We start from the raw sequence: 18,698 nt of genomic DNA, 5'->3' as shown, positions 1-18,698 counted from the left end.
GGGTGACGTCAGGCTCCAGTAATTTTAGCTCCCAAGCCAGCTGCCGGGCTGTCCGGCAGGGCTAGAAGGAAGCAGGCAGGTGTGCATGTCCTGGGCGCTGGAGGCGCGTGTTAAAGTCACCGTGTGCGACACCAGCCCTGAGAGCCGGTGGCCCTGTGACAGCTAGAGGCAGCTCCGCCCAGGAAAACTGTCCCATTCGGACTTGGGAAAATAAGATGTCTCCAGAACGTGGCTACTTGTGTGTGTCCCTGGGCTGCTACTGCCATGATCAGAATGATGTCACCCGGCTCGTTCATGGGATGGGGCCGGCTAACACCCTGGAGGGTGCAGGGTTTGTTTCAAAAATAGCCCCTGGTGAGTGATTTGCTCAGGCCCAGCTCTGGGAGTGCAGGCGTCCAGGGAGGGGCCTGGGAGCCCGTGCAACTCCATCAGCCCCTCCGGCCTCGGTCCCCGCTTACGCGGCACAGCAACCCCAAATGCAAGCGTGTCACTGGTGTGTCTATTTAAGGCCTGTCCTTAAAGGCTCTTCCCAGGCTGGGCTGTCAACACCAGGGCAGGAACCATGCGCATTAAACTCAGCTTTGCAGAGCTGACTCCCTAATGCAGCCCAGCAGCTGCGGCTGAAAGGAATTCCCCTCTTGGGATCAGGCCGTTCCTCTCTGGCCTGCAGCCGGCGTGGCAGAAAGAACCAGGAACTGGACCCGGCACGCTGACCCTACGGCTTCCCGCTGAGGGGCTCAGGGAAGCGGGGCGCCTTCTCTGGGCCTCAGTTTCCCCGGCGGTCAAACAGGGGCAGGTTCAGGAGCTCTCCTCCCGTTCTGAGAGTGCCGGGGGGTCGCACGGTTTGTGAGCCCACCGCTAGGGGTGGTGACAGCAAACACCCCACGCAGCCCGCTGCCCAGGAGGGGCTCTGTGTGCGTTTCACACACTAACGGTTACGCCTGCAGCACCCCCCACCGCGTCTCTGATTTTCCCATCTCACACAAAAGAAATGGAGGCACAGAGAGGTTGATAACTTGCTACGTGAAAGAGTAAGGAAACGAGGGTCAGATTTCCAGCTCCGACCCCGGCACAATCCTGCCTCATCTCCACAAGAGAGCACTTGGGACACAGAAGCCACACGTGCGAGGGGGCACGAGAGCCCTGGGTCTGAGCCCAGCCTAGGAGTTCAAGGTCAGATGCTGCCCACCGGGGCCGCAGAGAGGGACTGGCTGCCTTGCAGGTTCAGGCCCCCAGTTATACCCCACTCCCCGACCCCGTGTTTTTTGAGACTCACTAGAAATACTAGCAAACAGGTGCTCTGCAAACCGTCACCTTAAACAGGGCTCATTATGATCCCCTGGAGCCCTGGCAGGTGATTAGGAAACAGCTCACCTACCCTCCCGTCCGCCCTAGACAGGGAGGTGCTGGCTCACTGGGACTGGGGGTCAGGAGGTCCCAGACTCTCCTGGGCCTGACGTCGGCCTCCTGGGCCTCAGTTTCCCCATTTGTAAATGAGGCAGTTGGGCCAAATGACCTAGAGGGTTTCTCTCGCGGTCCCCTGGGGAGGTCCTGCTTCCTCTCCAGGCCTCCCCTCACCAAAGCCAACCACAGAGACGCTCCTTCCCCACGACTCCGGGCGGGGGGCGGGGGCACAGACCCGGAGTGGGGCCATCTGTGCTATGGGACAAGCGCTCACTACCGGGAGAGGCAGCAGAGGCTCCTGTGGAACAGCCCCTCGGCCAAGAACGCACGGGGTGGCCTGGGGTTAAAAAATGGGTGCAGCCGCCCAGCCGTCGGTGGTGCGGGTTCGGCAGGGACGCCTTCTAAATACCACCCTGTTTAATTCCTGGCTGCACTTGGCAGCCAGCAGCCCAGGTCATCGTGGAGCCCGCCTGGTCCTGGGGTCCTCAGAGGTGCCTTCGAGGCTCGGGCTTGGACAGGAGCGAGGGGAGGGGAGGAGAGGGCAGTGGAGGGGAGGGAGGGTGAGGAACCGATGCTGACCGAAGAGAAGAAGCCAGGGAGGGCGGAGCACATTGTTACGTACGCGTTAAAGCCACACGCGCACAGAGCAGCGACGCGAACTTTATAAGAACGCACAAATTAAAAATACACGTTCATACGATGTCCGGGATTAACGTCAAGATAACGTGGGAGGACCCCTCGGGGGTGGGGGGGGGCGATGAAACCAGGGGGCCGCCAGCAGGCAGTGGCAGCGCCTGGGCACTGGGTACGCGCAAAGGTCACAGACTGTTCTGTCTGGTTTGGTATCTATTTGCAATCTTTCATAATAGAACTGTTTCCAAAGCCACATTAAAATGATGTCTATGGGAATGGGGAGGGAAGATAAAAGCAAATAAATAAGTAGGGAGGACCGAAGGGAGGCCAGGAGGGCGGAGGGTGCAGGCAGCTGGAGCCTGCGCTGGGATCGCGCCCTCGGTCCCAGCCTGTTCCACCCAGGGAGCCCACCCGCACGGGCAAGGAGTCCCTAGTGAACCCTGGCGACAATCCTTTCTCTACCTTGTTTACACAAGGGAACCCAGGGCGGGACAGTGGCTGGTCCTCGTCCCTACAGACACGGTGGGACCCGAGTTAACCTGGCCTCCAGGTCTCTGGTGCTAAGCCCTTCTTCCTAAACCACGACGGAAAAAGAAAGCAAACAAAACTACGGCTTTGGGGCTTCCCTGGTGGCACAGTGGTTGAGAGTCCGCCTGCCGATGCAGGGGACACAGGTTCGTGCCCTGGTCTGGGAAGATCCCACATGCCGTGGAGCGGCTGGGCCCATGAGCCATGGCCGCTGAGCCTGCGTGTCCGGAGCCTGTGTTCCACAACAGGAGAGGCCACAACAGTGAGAGGCCCGCGTACCGCAGAAAAAAACCCAAAACACAAAAAACTACGGCTTTGGCAACGGCCCTGCAAAGCCAACCTCTGACCCTGTGACCCTGGGCATCTGGAGGGCAGTGGAGGGGAGGTGCCTGGCAGTCTCATCAAGGTGAGCCTCTCCCCTCCCTCTCAGGGATCAAGGAGGCAGACACGTGGAAAGAGAAAAAGATAAGCCACTGCCGCAATTTTTAAAGCCGGAACACACGCCCGGCTAGGGGCCTGGGCAAGTGAGCAGCTGCCCCAGGCCTGGCCCTCTGGCTGGAGAATCAGTGGCGGCTCCCCGCGGGCTCTCACCTTTACGTGGTAGGAGAAGGTGCTGACAGCCTCCTGCATCCACTCGCTGGGGCCCTGTGGTCTCCGGTCCCTGCCGGCCTCGGGCTGCTCCGTGTGTGCGCGCTCCGGTGCAGAGCCCAGGACCTCTTCGTGCTCCCAAGACCTGCTGACGGTTCTCTGGAACAAGTGTGGGCCTTGCAGGGCCTCCTCCCCCCAGGAGCCTTGTGTGGCCTCTTGCAGATAGGAGACGATGGAGCCTTCCGCATCCCAGTCCTGCAGTCTGGGGCCCAGGAAGAGACCGAGGACACCAGTCACCCCCAGTCTCCGCTCTCAGAGACTCTCCCTCTCCAGAGCCCTGGCCCATCCAGGACGGGTCCTGTACTGCCCACTGGAGGTCGGGAGGGCGTGAGCTATTGCACAGCGACTGCCCTGTCCAGAGAGGCCCGCGTGGGCCATCCTTGCTGTCCCGGTGGAGAGGGCCACGGACACCGGTGGCGCTGGGCCCCACCCTGTGAATGGATGGCTCCGCGCTCTGGGCTCCCGAGGCACGTGGCTCACGGTCCCGTCATCGGGGTCCCCACACCCGTCATCCCACCCACCACCCTCCAGCCCCTCAGGTCACTCCCACCGCACGGTCCTCATGCCTGGGCTGAGCTGGCAAAATGATCACCCCTCCCCCTTGAAGCAGGCTCTTCCACGGCCTCCGGGACACATTTGCCTGTTTTTCCCTCCCTCTCTGGCCGTTCCTTCTCAGCATCCTTTGCGGGATCCTCCCAATTTCCCTGGCTTCTGACCCTGGAAGGCCCCAGACTCAGTTTTTCTCTGTCTATACCCACGTGCTCTGCAAGCTCATTCAACCCGTGGCCTTAACCCCAGATGTGGGTCCCCAGCATCTCTTCCTTGAACTGCAGGTGTGCGTGTCCAACTGCCTCCTCAACGTCTGTCCTTGGGGTTTCTGATGGGCATCGCATGGGCAGCCCGGCCAAGTTCACACTTAGGGTCTTCTCCCCGGACATGTTCCAGCCGTCCTCCCACTGCAGTAGATGGCAACCTCGTCCCTCCAGGTGTCAGGCCAAGGACACCCGTGTCGTCTTGGACGTCCTTCTTTCTCTCACACTCTATATCTTATTTGCCAGGAAACCCTTTTGGTGAACACGACCACTCCTGGCCACCAAACAGCCACCATCTTGGTCCACGTCACCATCGACTCTTGCTTCCAGCTCATCTTCCTGCCTCCACCCTTGGCTGTGGCCGGCCGTGGCCAGATCACCTCGCTCCTCTGCTCAAAACCCTCCAACGGTTCTCCATCCCACCCAGGAAATGCCGGTCTTTCCAGGACCCCAAGGCCTGACATGTCCAGCCCCATCACTTCCCTGACCTCATCTCCCGTGATCACCCTGCTCTAGGCACGGGCACCTTCCCGCCGCCCCTCGAATGTGCGGGCCGCACTCTGCTCCGAGGCCTCTGCCCTGGCTGGGCCTTCTGCTGGCTCCGCTCAGGTGTCCACATCGTTCATCACCTGCATTCCTTTATGTCTTTCCCGCGAGTCACTCTCAGGTGTCCCCGCCCGCCCCGTCCATGATTTCAACCACCCCCTTCCCTGCTTTATTCTTCTGTTTAGCACTTAGCATTAATTAGCATCTCTCTTTTAATTACTTTTAATTCCATTTACTTTATCTGCTTTTATTGTCAGTCTCCCCACTAGAACATAAACGTCTTGCACGTAGAGACTATCTGCTTTGCTCAATGCCACACCCATGCTCCAAGGTACTTCATACAGGGGCCTGGCACACAGTAGGCATTCAACACACACTGTTGAGTGAATGAAATTCATCTGTCCCCATGGGAGAGCTGCCCCAGGTCACAGAGCCATCCTGTAACGTTCTGAGGTCCGGCCCCCAGGCCTCTGGCCCCTGTCTAGGGACCCTGCTGTCACAGTGGGTGGCACACAGGAACATCCAATCAGTGCTTGTTGAGTGAACGGCCATCGCCAGAGGTTGGAAGGTTGGATTTCACTTTGAATCCTCACGGCTCAGTGTGCCCAATTTTCCCGAAGCATCGAAGGATTCGTTTGGGACGCTAAATGAATCCTTGCTGTCTTGTCTCCTAAGCGACTTTGTTTCCCCTCCTGCTGGGGGATGCGGGCCACACCGAGTAGAGCCTGGGGAAGGGCCGTCTGCCCGGGCTTCTGGGAGGAGGATGCGGGTGGGAAGAGGAAATGAGAATAGATTTCCCACGGCCTGGCTGGATCTGAGCTCCCTGGGTGGCCACAGCCTTCTGGGAGCACAGGAACTGTCTCCTTGCTTTAGGGAAGTTCAGGCAGCAAAGCGACACAGAGGAAAGGGCCTTTGCCCCTCCCTTCCTGTGCCAGCCCTGGAGGCCAAGGCGATACCTGTCACTGTCTGTCTCTCTCGCTCCAAGCCCCACTCTGCACTCAGCCCAGCGCTGGAGCGTGGCAGATGTCCACTGCAGGCACGTGGCCTGGGGACTCTGTGTCTCAGAGGGGCATCAGGCCATCTGCCTGCACTGCCAACAGGCACCCTGCTGCTGGACCTGTCATCACAGGCCTTCTCCTCGCAGGAAGGGTGGTAAGGAGCTACCCAGGAGAATAACCGTCTTCAACAGCTGAAGCTCTGTCCTGCCCCTGATAAGCCCGCTGGCCTCACTCCTTCAAGAGGGTGTAAGTAGAAAGGGCAGCGTTATCAGCTCTGTCACACGCAGGCTGTGTGACTGCACACATAGCTTCCCTGGGCCCTGCTGCTTCTAGGTTTCCAAATACGGTTTGATTTCAGCAATCAGCACACAACAGCGACGGGGGCCCAGAGCACCCAGCTCAGCTGTACTTCAGGGACGTGGCTTCTCCCAGCCTTACAATCTCTCTCCCAGGGATGCTCTCCCCTCTCCCAACACCCTCAGCCTCTCTCCTGCTGGCCAAAAGATGGGGCTGGCGAGGTGGGTGGGGTGGGGGGTGGTTCTGGGGGAGGGACTGGCCTTTGCAGACACAGCTCCACTCTCACAAGACAGAGGCCTGAGCGCGGGCTGGGCGGCTTCAGAGGCGAGCTGGCGCCTTACTGAATTTATTTGCGCCAGTGTGTTTAGAACACAGCGTCGGGGGACAGCAGCGCCCGAGTTCCCTCTGTACTCGCTGCCAGAAGCCCAGGACGGTGAAAGGCATCCCGCACGGCGGCCCAGCCCTTACCTGTCCTGGCTGGAGTCCATCACCCGACTCACGGTGTGGGATTCTGTGATGTGGGCTTGTACCCTCTGCTGGCCTGAAACAAGAGACACTTCATTCCCTGAGCCCTGCCCTGCACCTGTCGCGTCCTCCTGCCTCTCATGACCTGGCAGCTTCTCTTCTGACCTCTGACCTTCCTCCTGGTCAAGCAAATCGATAAGGCCATTTGCGGCATCTGAATCCACTGTGTCGTCCTCCACGAGGTCCAGAGAGCCCAGCATGGGGCCCTGGGGTCCCTCGGAGAGCGCCCCCTCCAGTTTCCACTCGTGGCCAGTGGCGTCCGAGTCCTCGGCCTTGCTGCACTCCAGAGAGGAGTCCTCAGCAGTGACCAACGAGGGCGTGAGGCCCGCGGACCACACCTGCATGTCAGACATCTCCAGCATGGCGTCATGCTCCGTGCCCGCCAAGGGGATGGCGTCTAGGACGGCCACCTCGTTCCAGTACTGGTCTGCGCGCAGCGGAGAGGGGAGCGCGTAGTGCAGGGAGGCGGGGGACAGCAGCTCGTCCTGCAGCGAGGAGTAACCTGGATGGGCAGACAGAGGGCGACATGCTCCAGCTGTGACCTTCCATCACGCGCGCTCACGTGCCGGTCACGCGCGCACAGGCACGGCCACTGACGTGCATGCGCATTCCGGCGGTGCGGGCCTTCCCAAGCCTTGTGGCTTCTGCCCAGGCACCCGGGCAAGAGAACAAGGCTCTGGGGGCTAAGGAAGAGGGGGCAGCCAGGGGTGAGGGCGGGGAGGGGGCTCCTTTGCTGGACGCAAAGAGAAGAGGTCGGAATGCTTTCTCTTCCAGTCCAGAGCGGGGATCAAGACGTCTTGATCCAGAGGCTGGAGCTCGAGCCATCCTCAATCAGGTGAAAGCCCCACTGCTCAGCGGCCGCACGGAAGGCAAGGCTGCTGTCTCTTTGCACCAGCATCTCTTGGGCACAGCCCTTGGGGGCTCCGTTAGGAACGCACCTCCAAGGGAGGGGGCAGCCCCAGAACCAGGGTCGCTGACCGAGCCCTGGCAGGGCTGGCGAGCACACTGAGCACCCACAGACCTCGGTGCGGTGGTCAAACAGGAAACCGCTCGGTTTGGGATGAAGTCGCTTAGCCGCAAGCAGTGTATGGGGTTCCCGGAACTGTGAATGAGCCAAAGTGGCACGAGGGAGGGTCCTCAGGGCGCACGAGGTCCCGGGCACAATGCTGTTTCCTCAGAACTCTGCCTGCCGATCCCCCCAGGTCAGCTGTGACCCGGGGGAAGGGAGCCAGTGGGCCCAGGCCCCTACCGCGCAGCCCTGTGGTCAGCAAAGCCTGTTCCCAAGCCTGTTCCCTGGGGACGGGCTCGGACACGAGTCGGTGATAGTCTCCTGGTTGGGTCTGGTGTGCAGACCAGGATGCTGAGGGAGCAGCAGGTTTAAGTGTGGGATTAGTGTGCGTGTTCTGGACGGGGTTCCCTTCGGTGGGGCCTCTGCTCTCCTCCAGCTTGTGGGGAGGCGGTCCCTGCAGCAGGGGAAGAGGGCCTCTGCCTCCCCTTCACAGCAGGTGCCAGTCTGAGGGGGGCCTAGAAGGCAAGATTCTCCACTTGGCCCAGCCTGTCTGGGGACCCGGGGGCAGGTGTGTGCCTACAACCTCTGAATATCCAGCAGAGCTGAAGGGGACCCTGGGCATGGGTGGGGCTGCCCCTGCAGGGTCTCCAGGGACCTTCCTGCCACGTCCCGAGAGGCCCCTAACCCAGTGTCCGCAATCTTCATCCTGCCATTCAGCCCTCACTGCTCCCCACCCCTGCATCTGGCTTAACCTCTCTCCTGGCCAGACGGGCCCTCGTCACTCCCAGCTGGGCCTCAGCTCCTGCCCTCCAGCTTCTCTGCTTCTGATAGAACTCAGCTGTCCTCCTTCACTCACTTTTTCAACCAGAAAATATGAAATGAGGTCTGCTTCCATGCCAGGCACCATACATGCTAAAGGGTTGGGGATTATAAACACACACAGACACACACACACACACACACACACACACGACAGGTTCTCTTTGTCCTCTTTCTTTCACAACGTTTTCCCAACGACTCCAGCTCACCTTGGATTCCCCCATCTTTGAGCCTGTCCTGGTTCGCATGACTGTCTACTCCAAGAACAGGGAACCTGTCTATGCTGTCCCAGTGCAGAGCTTTCAGATGTGAGGGGGACACGGGAGCCAGAACCGATGACCTAGCCCATATGCAGTGAAACCGAAATTGCCAACGATTACAGGTGTTCAAGGTGCCGGCAACCAGGCCACGTGCTTGACATTCATTCTGCCTTGTAATCTTTCCGGAGAGCTTTCCTCCTGACTGATCTCTACAAGTCTACGTGGTTCCAGATTCCAAAATTAGGAGAACGAGAAACAGACCATGGCGGGAGGGTTGGCTGGGGGTAGGGCTGTGCAGTGACAGGGACCAAGGGACCCCTCCAGCTCTGGCCAAACGAGGAGGGACAAAGAGAGGAGGGTGGTGGGGGAAATGGGTGGGTCAGATCTTCCCACGACAGTAACACCAAGTCACTGCACGTGAAACTGTGACCTAACTGGGAAACCAGGGCAAATGGCCTTCCAACCCTCTACAGAAATCTCTCCAGATATCTGCGAGCAGAGCATTTAAGAATCACATAATTTTTTTTCTTCTTGAAAGCATTATTCTATTATTACCATTACTAATTGAGCTCTCTTTCATATGAAATATATCCAACATGTTATTTTTAATTGTCACGACAACATTATTCCTACTTTATAGATTAGGAAACTAGAGATGGAGTAACTTGCTTAAGGAACACAGTGAGAGTGGTCCTTTCACTAGATTTTGCTATTAATATATTTTAAAGATAGCGTCACGGAGGTATAGTTGGCATACAACAAATCCACATATTTAAAGTAGATAATCTGATCATTTCTGATACAGGGAAACACCCATGAAACCATCACCACAGTGAAGAGAAGGGCCCTTCATCATCCCCGAAAGGTTTCCTCAGGATCCTTTGTACTCCTTCATTCTGCCACACTCCCAGGTAACCACTAATCTGCTTTCTGTCACTATACAGTAGCTGCATTTGCCAGAATTGTATATAAATGGAACTATACAGTGTGGAATCTTTTTTGTCTGTTTTTTTTTTTTTTTCACTCAGCCTAATTTCATCCATGTTGTTGCAAGTATTGTTAATTCATCCATTGTTATTGCTGAATGTCTAGATCACACTGTAGGTATATGTTTAACTTTTTAAGAAACAACCAAAGTTTTTCCAAAGTGACTGTCCCATTTACATCCCCACGAGCAGTGCATGGGCTCCCAGTTCCTCCACATCCTCAACACTTGGTATGTTTTTCATTTTTTATTCTAGCTCTTCTTATAGATGTGTAATGTATCTACTTATAGTTTTAATTTGTATTTCTCTGATGACTAATGATGCTGAGCATCTTTTTGTGTGCTTATTTGCTATTTGTCTATCTTCTGGGTTAAGTTCAAATCTTTTGCTCACTCTAAAACTTGGGTTGTTTTCTTATTATTGAGTTTTGAGAGTTCTTTATGTATTGTGGATACAAGTCCTATATCAGATGATTATTAGCCAATACTTTCTCCCAATCAGTAGCTTTTTTATCTTCTTCATTTTTTTAAACAGTGCGTTTTAAAGTGCAGAAGTTTTAAATTTTGATGAAGTCCAACTTATCCATTTGTTCTTTTATGGATTGTGCTTCTGGTGTTGCACCTAAGAAATATTTGCCTTATCCAAGATCTCTAAGGTTTTCTCTTATGTTTAACCAAGAATTTTTATAGTCACAGGTTTTACATTTAATCTGTGATCCATTTTGTGGTAATTTTTGTATGTGATGTAAGGTGTGAATCCCAGTTCATTTCTGCATATGAATATCCAAGTGTTCCAGCACACATATTGTAAAGATTATCCACTGAATTGCCTTTGCACCTTTGCTGAAGATCAGTTTTTCCTATATGTGTGGTTTTATTATTTCTGGATTCTATTGTGTTCCATTGACTTATCTGTCTTTATGGCAATACCACACTGTATTGATCACTGTAGCTTTGTAATAAATTTTGAAGTCAGTGTAAGTCCTCCAACTTTGTTCTTTTTCAAAGCTGTTTTGGATGTTCTAGGTCTTTTCCATATGAATTTTAGAACCACTTTGTCACTTTCCACAGAAAAGCCTACTGGGATTTTGACCGGGGTTGCATCAAATATATAGATTGTTTCAGGGAGAACTGACAAAGTATCGAGTCTTCTCGATACACCCATGAACACGGGTGTATCTCTACATTTATTTAGGTCTTTTAAAATTCCTCTGGGCAACGTTTTGTAGTTTTCAATGTGTGTCTTTCACATCTTTTATCAGATTCAGCTCCAACTGTTTCAATTTTTTTCAGTGCTATCTTAAAGGGTATTCTTTTTTTCAATTTCAATTTCCACTTGTTCATTCCTAGTATATAGAATTCAATTGATTTTTTTAATATACTGAAATTGTATCCTGCAACCTTACCAAACTCATTTTTTAGATTCCATTGGATTTTTATATATATCATGTTGTCTGTGAACAAAGACAGTTTACTTCTTCCTCTCCAATCTGGCTGCCTTTTATTTCTCTTACTTGCCTTATTGTACTGGCAGCACCTTTAGGACAAGGTTGAACAGAAGCCGGGGGAGCAGACATCATTGGCTTGTTACTGCACTTAGAGGGAAAGCACTCGGTCTTTCACCATTAAGTGTAATGCTAGCTTCAGGTTTTTTGTAGGTGCCCTTTTAGGGCTCTGCTATCAGACTCTCCAATGTGGGGGACAGCGATTTGCCCTAAGTCCTCACTTCTCTTACAGACCCTAGAAGAGTTACTGATTTTTCAAACCGTGTAGCTTTTTACTTGTTAGCATGGAGTGGTGACATCCAAGCTCCTTACATGCAGAACCAGATACTGATTTATTTTATAATATTCAACCATTTTGCATTCCTTGGATAAACCCCACTTGGTCATGATGCACTTTTATATAGTGTTGGATTTGATTTGCTAAAATTTAGTTTAGAGATTTTTGCATGAATGTTCATGAAGGATATTTGTCTGTAGTTTTCCTGTAATGGCTTTCTTTTTTTTCACCAAAAATGTAATGCTGGCCTCATAGAATGAGTTAGGAAGCATTATGTCCTTTACAATTTTCTTAATGAGTTATTTCTTCCTTAAATGTCTGGTAGCATTCACCACTTAAGTCCTCTAGGCTTGGAGTTTTCTTGGTGGGAATATTGGTTTTTTAAAAAATTTATTTTATTGAAGTATAGTTGATTTACAATGTTGTGTTAATTTCTACTGTACAGCAAAGCGATTCAGTTATACATAAATATACATTCTTTTTCATAGTTTTTTTCTATCATGGTTTATCACAGGATATTGAATATAGTTCCCTGTGCTATACAGTAGGACCTTGTTGTTTATCCATTCTATACATAATAGTTTGCATCTACTAATCCCAGCCTCCCATCCACCCTTCCCCCACCCTCCCTCCCTCCCCCTTGGCAACCACAAGTCTGTTCTCTATGTCTGTGAATCTGTTTCTGTTTCATAGATACGTTCATTTGTGTCATACTAGATTCCACATATAAGTCGTATCATATGGTATTTGTCTTTCTCTTTTTTTAAATAAATTTATTTATTTATTTATTGGCTGCATTGGGTCTTCGTTGCTGTGCACGGGCTTTCTCTAGTTGCGGTGAGCGGGGGCTACTCTCCGTTGCCGTGCGCGGGCTTCTCATTGCAGTGGCTTCTCTTGTTGCAGAGCACAGGCTCTAGGTGCGTGGGCTTCAGTAGTTGTGGCACGCAGGCTCAGTAGTTGTGGCTCGCAGGCTCTAGAGCGCAGGCTCAGTAGTTGTGGTGCATGGGCTTCGTTGCTCCACGGCGTGTGGGATCTTCCCGGACCAGGGCTCGAACGCGTGTCCTCTGCATTGGCAGGTGGATTCTTAACCAATGTGCCACCAAAGAAGCCCCCTGTCTTTCTCTTTCTGACTTACTTCACTTAGTATGATAATCTCTAGGTCCATCCACGTTGCTGCAAATGGCATTATTTCATTTTTTATGGCTGAGTAATATTCCATTGTATATATGTACCACATCTTCCTTACCCATTCATCTGTCGATGGACACTTAGGTTGCTTCCATGTCCTGGCTATTGTGAATAGTGCTGCAGTGAACATTGGGGCGCATGTGTCTTTTCGAATTATAGTTTTCTTCAGTCTTTAGTGATGTTGCCTCTCTCAGTCTGGCTGGATGCTTATCAATTTATTGATCATTTCAAAGAATCAGCTTTTGGTTTTATTAATTTTCTCTAGTGTTTTCTGTTTTCAACTTCATTGATTTCCGCTCTGATCTTTATTATCTCCCTTCTGTTTACTTTGGGTTTAATTTGCTCTTCTTTTTCAAATATCTTAAGATATTATAAAGCGGAGGTCACTGACTTGAGAACTTTTCTCTTTTTTAATGTGGACATTTAGTGCTATGAATTTCTCCCTAATACTGCTTTACTGGCATACCATACATTTTGATATCTTGATTCAAAATACTAATTTCCCTTTTGCTCTCTTCTTTGACCCATGGGTTATTTAGAAGTGTATGATTTATTTTCCATATGTTTGAGATTTCCCATGTAGCTTTCAGTTATTGACTTGTAATTTAATTTCACTGTGGTCAGAGAACATACTTGGAATGACTTGAATTCTTTTATATTTATTGAGACTTATTTATAGTCTATAACATGGTCTATATTGGTTTGTTCTAGGGGCAATTGAAAAGAATGTGTATTCTGTTGTTATTGGGTGGAATGTTCTACATTTTCCAATTCCTAATGTCAATTAGGTCAAGACGAAGGACAGTGTTGTCAAATCTTCTATATGGTTACTCATTTTTCTACTTGCTCTATCAATTATCAAGATGGAGTATTGAAATCTCCCACTGTAGCTGTGGTTTTGTCTATTTCTCATTGTGCTTTTCTGTTTTTGTTTCATGTATTTATAGCTATATTACTGGTGCATAAACATTTAAAGATTGTGATGCCCTCTAGATGAACTACTTATTATTATGAAATTATTGTCTTTATCCCTGGTAATATTATTTGTTCTGAAATCTACGTGTCTGATATTAATATAGCCACTTCAGTTTTCTTTTGATTAGTGTTAGCACAGTTTATATTTACTCATCTTTTTACTTTTAAGGAATTTGTGTTTTTATATTTGAAAGGCATTACTTATAGGCAGTATATATTTGAAATTTACCTTTATATCCAGTCTATCTCTGCCTTTTTTTCTTTAATTAATTAATTTTGGCTGCATTTGGGTCTTCGTTGCTGTGCTCAGGCTTTCTCTAGTTGCAGTGAGTGGGGGCTACTCTTCGTTGCTTTGCGCGGGCTTCTCATCGCGGTGGCTTCTCTTGCTGCAGAGCGTGGGCTCTAGGTGCACGGGCTTCAGTAGTTGTGGCACGTGGGCTCAGTAGTTGTGGTTCACGGGCTTAGTTGCTCCGTGGCATGTGGGATCTTCCCGGACCACAGATCGAACCCGTGTCCCCTGCATTGGCGGGAGGATTCTTAACCACTGCGCCACCAGGGAAGTCCCTGTCTCTGCCTTTTAATGTGGGTTACTTAGGTCATTTACATTTAATGAGATTATTAATATGGTTAGGTTTAAACCTCTCATTTCTACTTTCGTCCCATCTGTTCTCTTTTTCCTCTTTTGGATTAATTGAAATTTTCCACTTAATCTATTTTGGTTGCTTATTAGCTATAATTCTTTGATGATTTTAGTAGTTACTTTAGGACTTTTAGTATACATCCTTAAACTATCACAGTCTACTTTTAAGTGATGTTATATAACGCTTGGCATATAGTATAAGAACCTTACAATAATATACTTCCATATTTCTCTCTCAAATTTTTTGACTTCTGTACCATTGTTGTAATATATTTTACTTTTATACATGCTATCAACCCAACATTATATTGTTATTTTTGTTTAAACAGTTATCTTTTAAAGAGATTTAAATAACAAGAAAATTATGTATTTATTCTTATAGTTAACATTTTTGGCAGTTCATTCCTTCACGTAGATCTGTATTTCTGTATGGTGTCGTTTTTCTTTGGCCTGAAGGATTTTGTTTTTAAACTTTTCTTGTAGCAGGCACCTCCTGGTGATGAATTTCCAGGTTTTGTGTGTACGGAAAAGTCTTTATTTGCCTTCATTTTTGGAAGTTATTTTTGCTGGATATAGAAGTCTACGTTACTTTAGAGATGTGTTCCTTTCAAGATGTGTTCTACTTTAAAGATATTGTTCCACTGTCTTACTTCCATTGTTCCTATGAGAAATCTTATGTAATCCTTATCTTTTTCCCCTTGTATATAACAGGTCTTGCTTTTTTACTCTGGCTACTTTTAAACCTTTCTCTGTCACAGGTTCTGACCAATTTGTTTAAAATGTGCCTTGGCATAGTAGATTCCATGTTTCATGCAGTTAACTGAACTTCTTGGATATGTGTATTTACGGTTTTTGTCAAATTGTAAAATTCTGGGTCATTAATTCTTCAAATACATTTTCAGCCCCCTTCTCTGCTGGAAACTCTAATTTCACAAATATTAGGTCACTTGATTTCCCCACAGCTCACTGATGCTTTTTATTTTTCTTCCTGTGTTTCATTTTGGAGTTTCTATTGCTATGTTGCCAAGTTCCCTTCTTCTGTAATGTCTAATCCCATTCAGTGTACTTCATTCATCCTATACCTTATAGTTTCATCTCTAGGAGATTGGTTTGGGTCTTTAAAAAATATCTTCCAGGGCTCCCTGGTGGCACAGTGGTTAAGAATCTGCCTGCCGCATTGGAGGGGACACGGGTTCGAGCCCTGGTCTCGGAAGATCCCACATGCCACGGAGCAACTAAGCCCATGCGCCACAACTACAGAGCTTGCGCTCTAGAGCCCATGAGCCACAACTACTGAGCCCATGTGTCACAACTACTGAAGACCGTGAGCCTAGACCCCGTGCTCCACAACAAGAGAAGCCACCACAATGAGAAGCCTGCGCACCGCAACAAAGAGTAGCCCCCACTCGCTGCAACTAGAGAAAGCCCATGTGCAGCAATGAAGACCCAACACAGACAAAAAAAAAAAATCTTCCAAGTCTCTACTTCACTTTTTAAACATCTGAAATAGTTATTAACTGTTTTACCATTCTTGTCTGCTAATTCTAATATCTGCGTCAGTTTCAGTCGATTGCCTTTTCTCCTTATTATGGGTTGTGTTTCCCTGCCTCTTTGTATGTATGTCTGGTAATCTTTAATTGGATGTTGTGACTTTTATCTAGTTGGGTGCTGGGTATTTTTGTATCCCTATAACAATTCTTGAACTTTGCTCTGTTATGTAGTTGAGTTCCTTGGAAACAGTTTGATCCTTTTGAGTTTTGCTTTCAAGGTTTATTAGGTAGGAGTATTGATCAACCTAGGGCTAATCACTCTCCATTTCTGAAACAGGACCATTCTGTGTTCCCTATGCAGTGTCTGTGAACGATCAGTCTGCCTATTGGGAACAGATGATTAATATTCAACCAAAACTTGCGGGGAACCTTCTGGAGGTCTCCAGAGCTCTCTCTGTGTGCAGCTGTCTCTCTAGGGAACTCTAGCTGCCCTGGTCTCCTTGGACTCCCAGCGACTTCTCCTCAACCAGGAAGTCTTCTTGGATTTCTCTTCCTTCTGCCATGACTTAGAAACTCTTTTGAGGCAGTGATCTAGGCAACCGTAGGGTTCACCTCATTTATTTTCCATGTCTCATAGATCACTGTCCTTTGCTGCCTGATGTCCAATGTCTCGAAAACCGTTGTTTCATATAATTTGTCCATTTTTTGCTTGTTTCAAGCAGGAGCGTATATTCAGTCCCTGTTGCCTCATCTTGGCCAGAAGTGGAATGCATCACAGACAGTCCCTCAGATACGGCCGGATAAACATGTTCACTCCTGGGAATCTCAGTAAGACTTCATAAAGGCTGGGAGAGGGTAACTCTGCTGGTCACAGAATACCCGAGGCTCATTCTTGGTGACTTTTCCACCTTGAAACTTCCTGGGGTTCATGTGAATAGAATTTCACCCAAGCAAAAATGTGTCCATGAAGAGAACTTGTGCAACCCTCCCCCAGGACTTCTTTCTGCCTTGTGTTTTGTCCTGGAGGCCCTCCCCTGGTCGCAGTGTTTCTCCCTCTCAGTCTCCAGAAGACCCCGCTGACCCCACTCTCACCCCCGAAGCGTGGATCTGGGGCTGTAGGTGTCCATACTCAGTGGAGTGGGGATTACTGCTGATAGGGGCCATGCTCAGCAGGGGCCATCTCACACAGTCTGGGGTGGACCACAGCACAGGAAGGTTTGCTGAGTCCCCTGGGTTGAGCTCCAGAAGTGCCTGTCTCTCTGGCAGTCTCACGTGGCCCTGCCATACCTGGGTCACCAGCCCATCCCTCAGTCTAGAGCTCTCCTCTCTGGGGTTGCCTTTTGGGGAAATCAGGTAACAGGCAACCAAACACACAGCTTTGGAGCAGAGCCGTCCAGCAGTGGCCCGCCCCCCAGCCTCCCCTCATCTGGGCTGTCACACTGGGTCTCTGTTAACCTAGGCCTAACGCTGCCCCCACTAGTTTGATGTCAGCAGCAAACCAGACAAGGGTGGACAGACAACCCTAACTCAGGCAGCAGCCGCACTTCACTAGCTGTGTTCACTAAGAGTCCGTAGAAATGAGACATATTGTATTTCCAAGTAGACATTGTGTCCAACTCATCACACCAAATGGAGTTGACCAAACAGGATGTGAGATGTCCATTTTTTCCTTTTACATGAGAAATCTGTTTTATTTTTAGGAACATGCTTTTTTTTCGCTCCACGGGCAATTTTTTTTTCATGTTTATTCCAGGGGCCTGGGGTAGTTCCCTCCTGTGCAAGAGAAGCAAACTGGCTTTTTGACTTAAAGCCCCTTCTGCTCTGGCCAGTCCAGGCAAACACAGCAAGAAGAGCCAGGAAGGAAGGACAAGAGACCTCAGGTTCCTATCTTCCTGACACCACAGAGCAACCAGTCACTGCCTCGAGTGCCCACAGGGAGGCTGAGACGAGCAGAGAACGAGGTAAAGCACAGAGGAGGCAAGGTGCCGCCGTGGCCATCGGCGCAGAGGCCTGGGCCGGCCCAGGACAGAAAGCCAGAGGAAGCGCGGGAGGCTGCTGTCCCCCTGTCCTTCCACCTCTGATCCTTCCTGCTCCTTCTCTCCGGGCCAGAAGGGCACCCACATGTGGGATGGTCTTCCTGGGACTGCAAAGAAGGCAGGAAACATACACAGAAGCCAGCTCTGGTGCCCAGAAAGGCAGGATGGACCAAGCGGGCGTCTGTTTCTGAGCATCTGCTCCGGCCTGGGGGAGCGTGCACACAGGGCACACGGCCTGCATTTGCCGGGACACCTGCTGGACGAGGGGGTTCAGAAGGGCTGACAGGCGACAGAGCAGCCAGGAAGCACAGAAGCATTCAGAGTGTGACGTCTGCAACCAAAGCAGGGGAGGATCCCTTGTAAACTTGTTAGATCTCGTGACCCCTCTGCTCCAAACCTACAGCTGCTCTCCATCACTCTCCCAGTAAAACCAGTGTCCTCAGGAAGGCCTGGAAGAGCCGCCCTCCTGCTACCCCTGCCCTTTCTTTCTCCCCTCTGGCCCCTCACTGTGCTGTGGATGCACCACGCACGCCCGCTCAGGGCCACTGCCCGGGATGCTTGTATGGGTGCTCTCTCCCGAGTTTGCACACCCACTCCCTCCTCTCCCTCCAGCCTTTGTTCAGATGCTACCCACTCCCACCCCACTATTTAATCCCCCAAGCCCAGCACTCTGATCCCCCTTGCTTGAGTCTGTTTTTTCCCAGCACCTACTTGCTAGCGCAGTATACAATTCACTTACATATTATATTTTTGTTTGCCTCTCTACACAAAAGGTAAGCTCCATGAAGGCAGAGTTTGGGACTTTTCTTTCTTTCTTTCTTTCTTTTTTTTTGTCTGTTTGAGAACTGACTTATCTGCCCCGCTTAGAACAGCCCCTGGCATGTGGCAGGTGTTCAGAAAATATTTGCCAAGTGAGCTGACCAACTGCACAGCCTTTCCACAGTCACGGAGCACAGGACCCAGGCCCACGGGGGTTCGAACTCTGCTCAGGCATTAGATGAGAGTCTCCAGGCCCAACTGGAATCCAGAGGCCAGCGGAGACGTTCATAAACACCTGGGTCCGTAACTGCCCTTTTAAACAGTGTTTTTTATCGTGATAAGAACACTTGACATGACTTTTTGA

The 18,698-nt window shown here is 50.3% G+C and overlaps 1 protein-coding gene across 1 annotated transcript in view; it reads right to left on the bottom strand.

Moving 5' to 3' along the window:
* The window catches only part of ANK1 (ankyrin 1), a 216,887-nt gene that overhangs the window by 9,485 nt on the left and 188,704 nt on the right, over positions 1–18,698 (bottom strand). The window contains exons 39-40 of the mRNA XM_065899924.1: positions 6,335–6,893; positions 3,157–3,415 (exon numbers count right to left, since the gene is read on the bottom strand). Of these exons, the coding sequence (XP_065755996.1) occupies positions 3,157–3,415; positions 6,335–6,893 (818 nt within the window). The remainder of the gene's footprint in view (positions 1–3,156; positions 3,416–6,334; positions 6,894–18,698) is intronic.

The sequence above is a fragment of the Phocoena phocoena genome, chromosome 21 (genome assembly GCF_963924675.1).
Source record: "Phocoena phocoena chromosome 21, mPhoPho1.1, whole genome shotgun sequence".
Classification (NCBI taxonomy): domain Eukaryota; kingdom Metazoa; phylum Chordata; class Mammalia; order Artiodactyla; family Phocoenidae; genus Phocoena; species Phocoena phocoena.
This window is presented reverse-complemented; position numbering and strand designations above follow the sequence as displayed.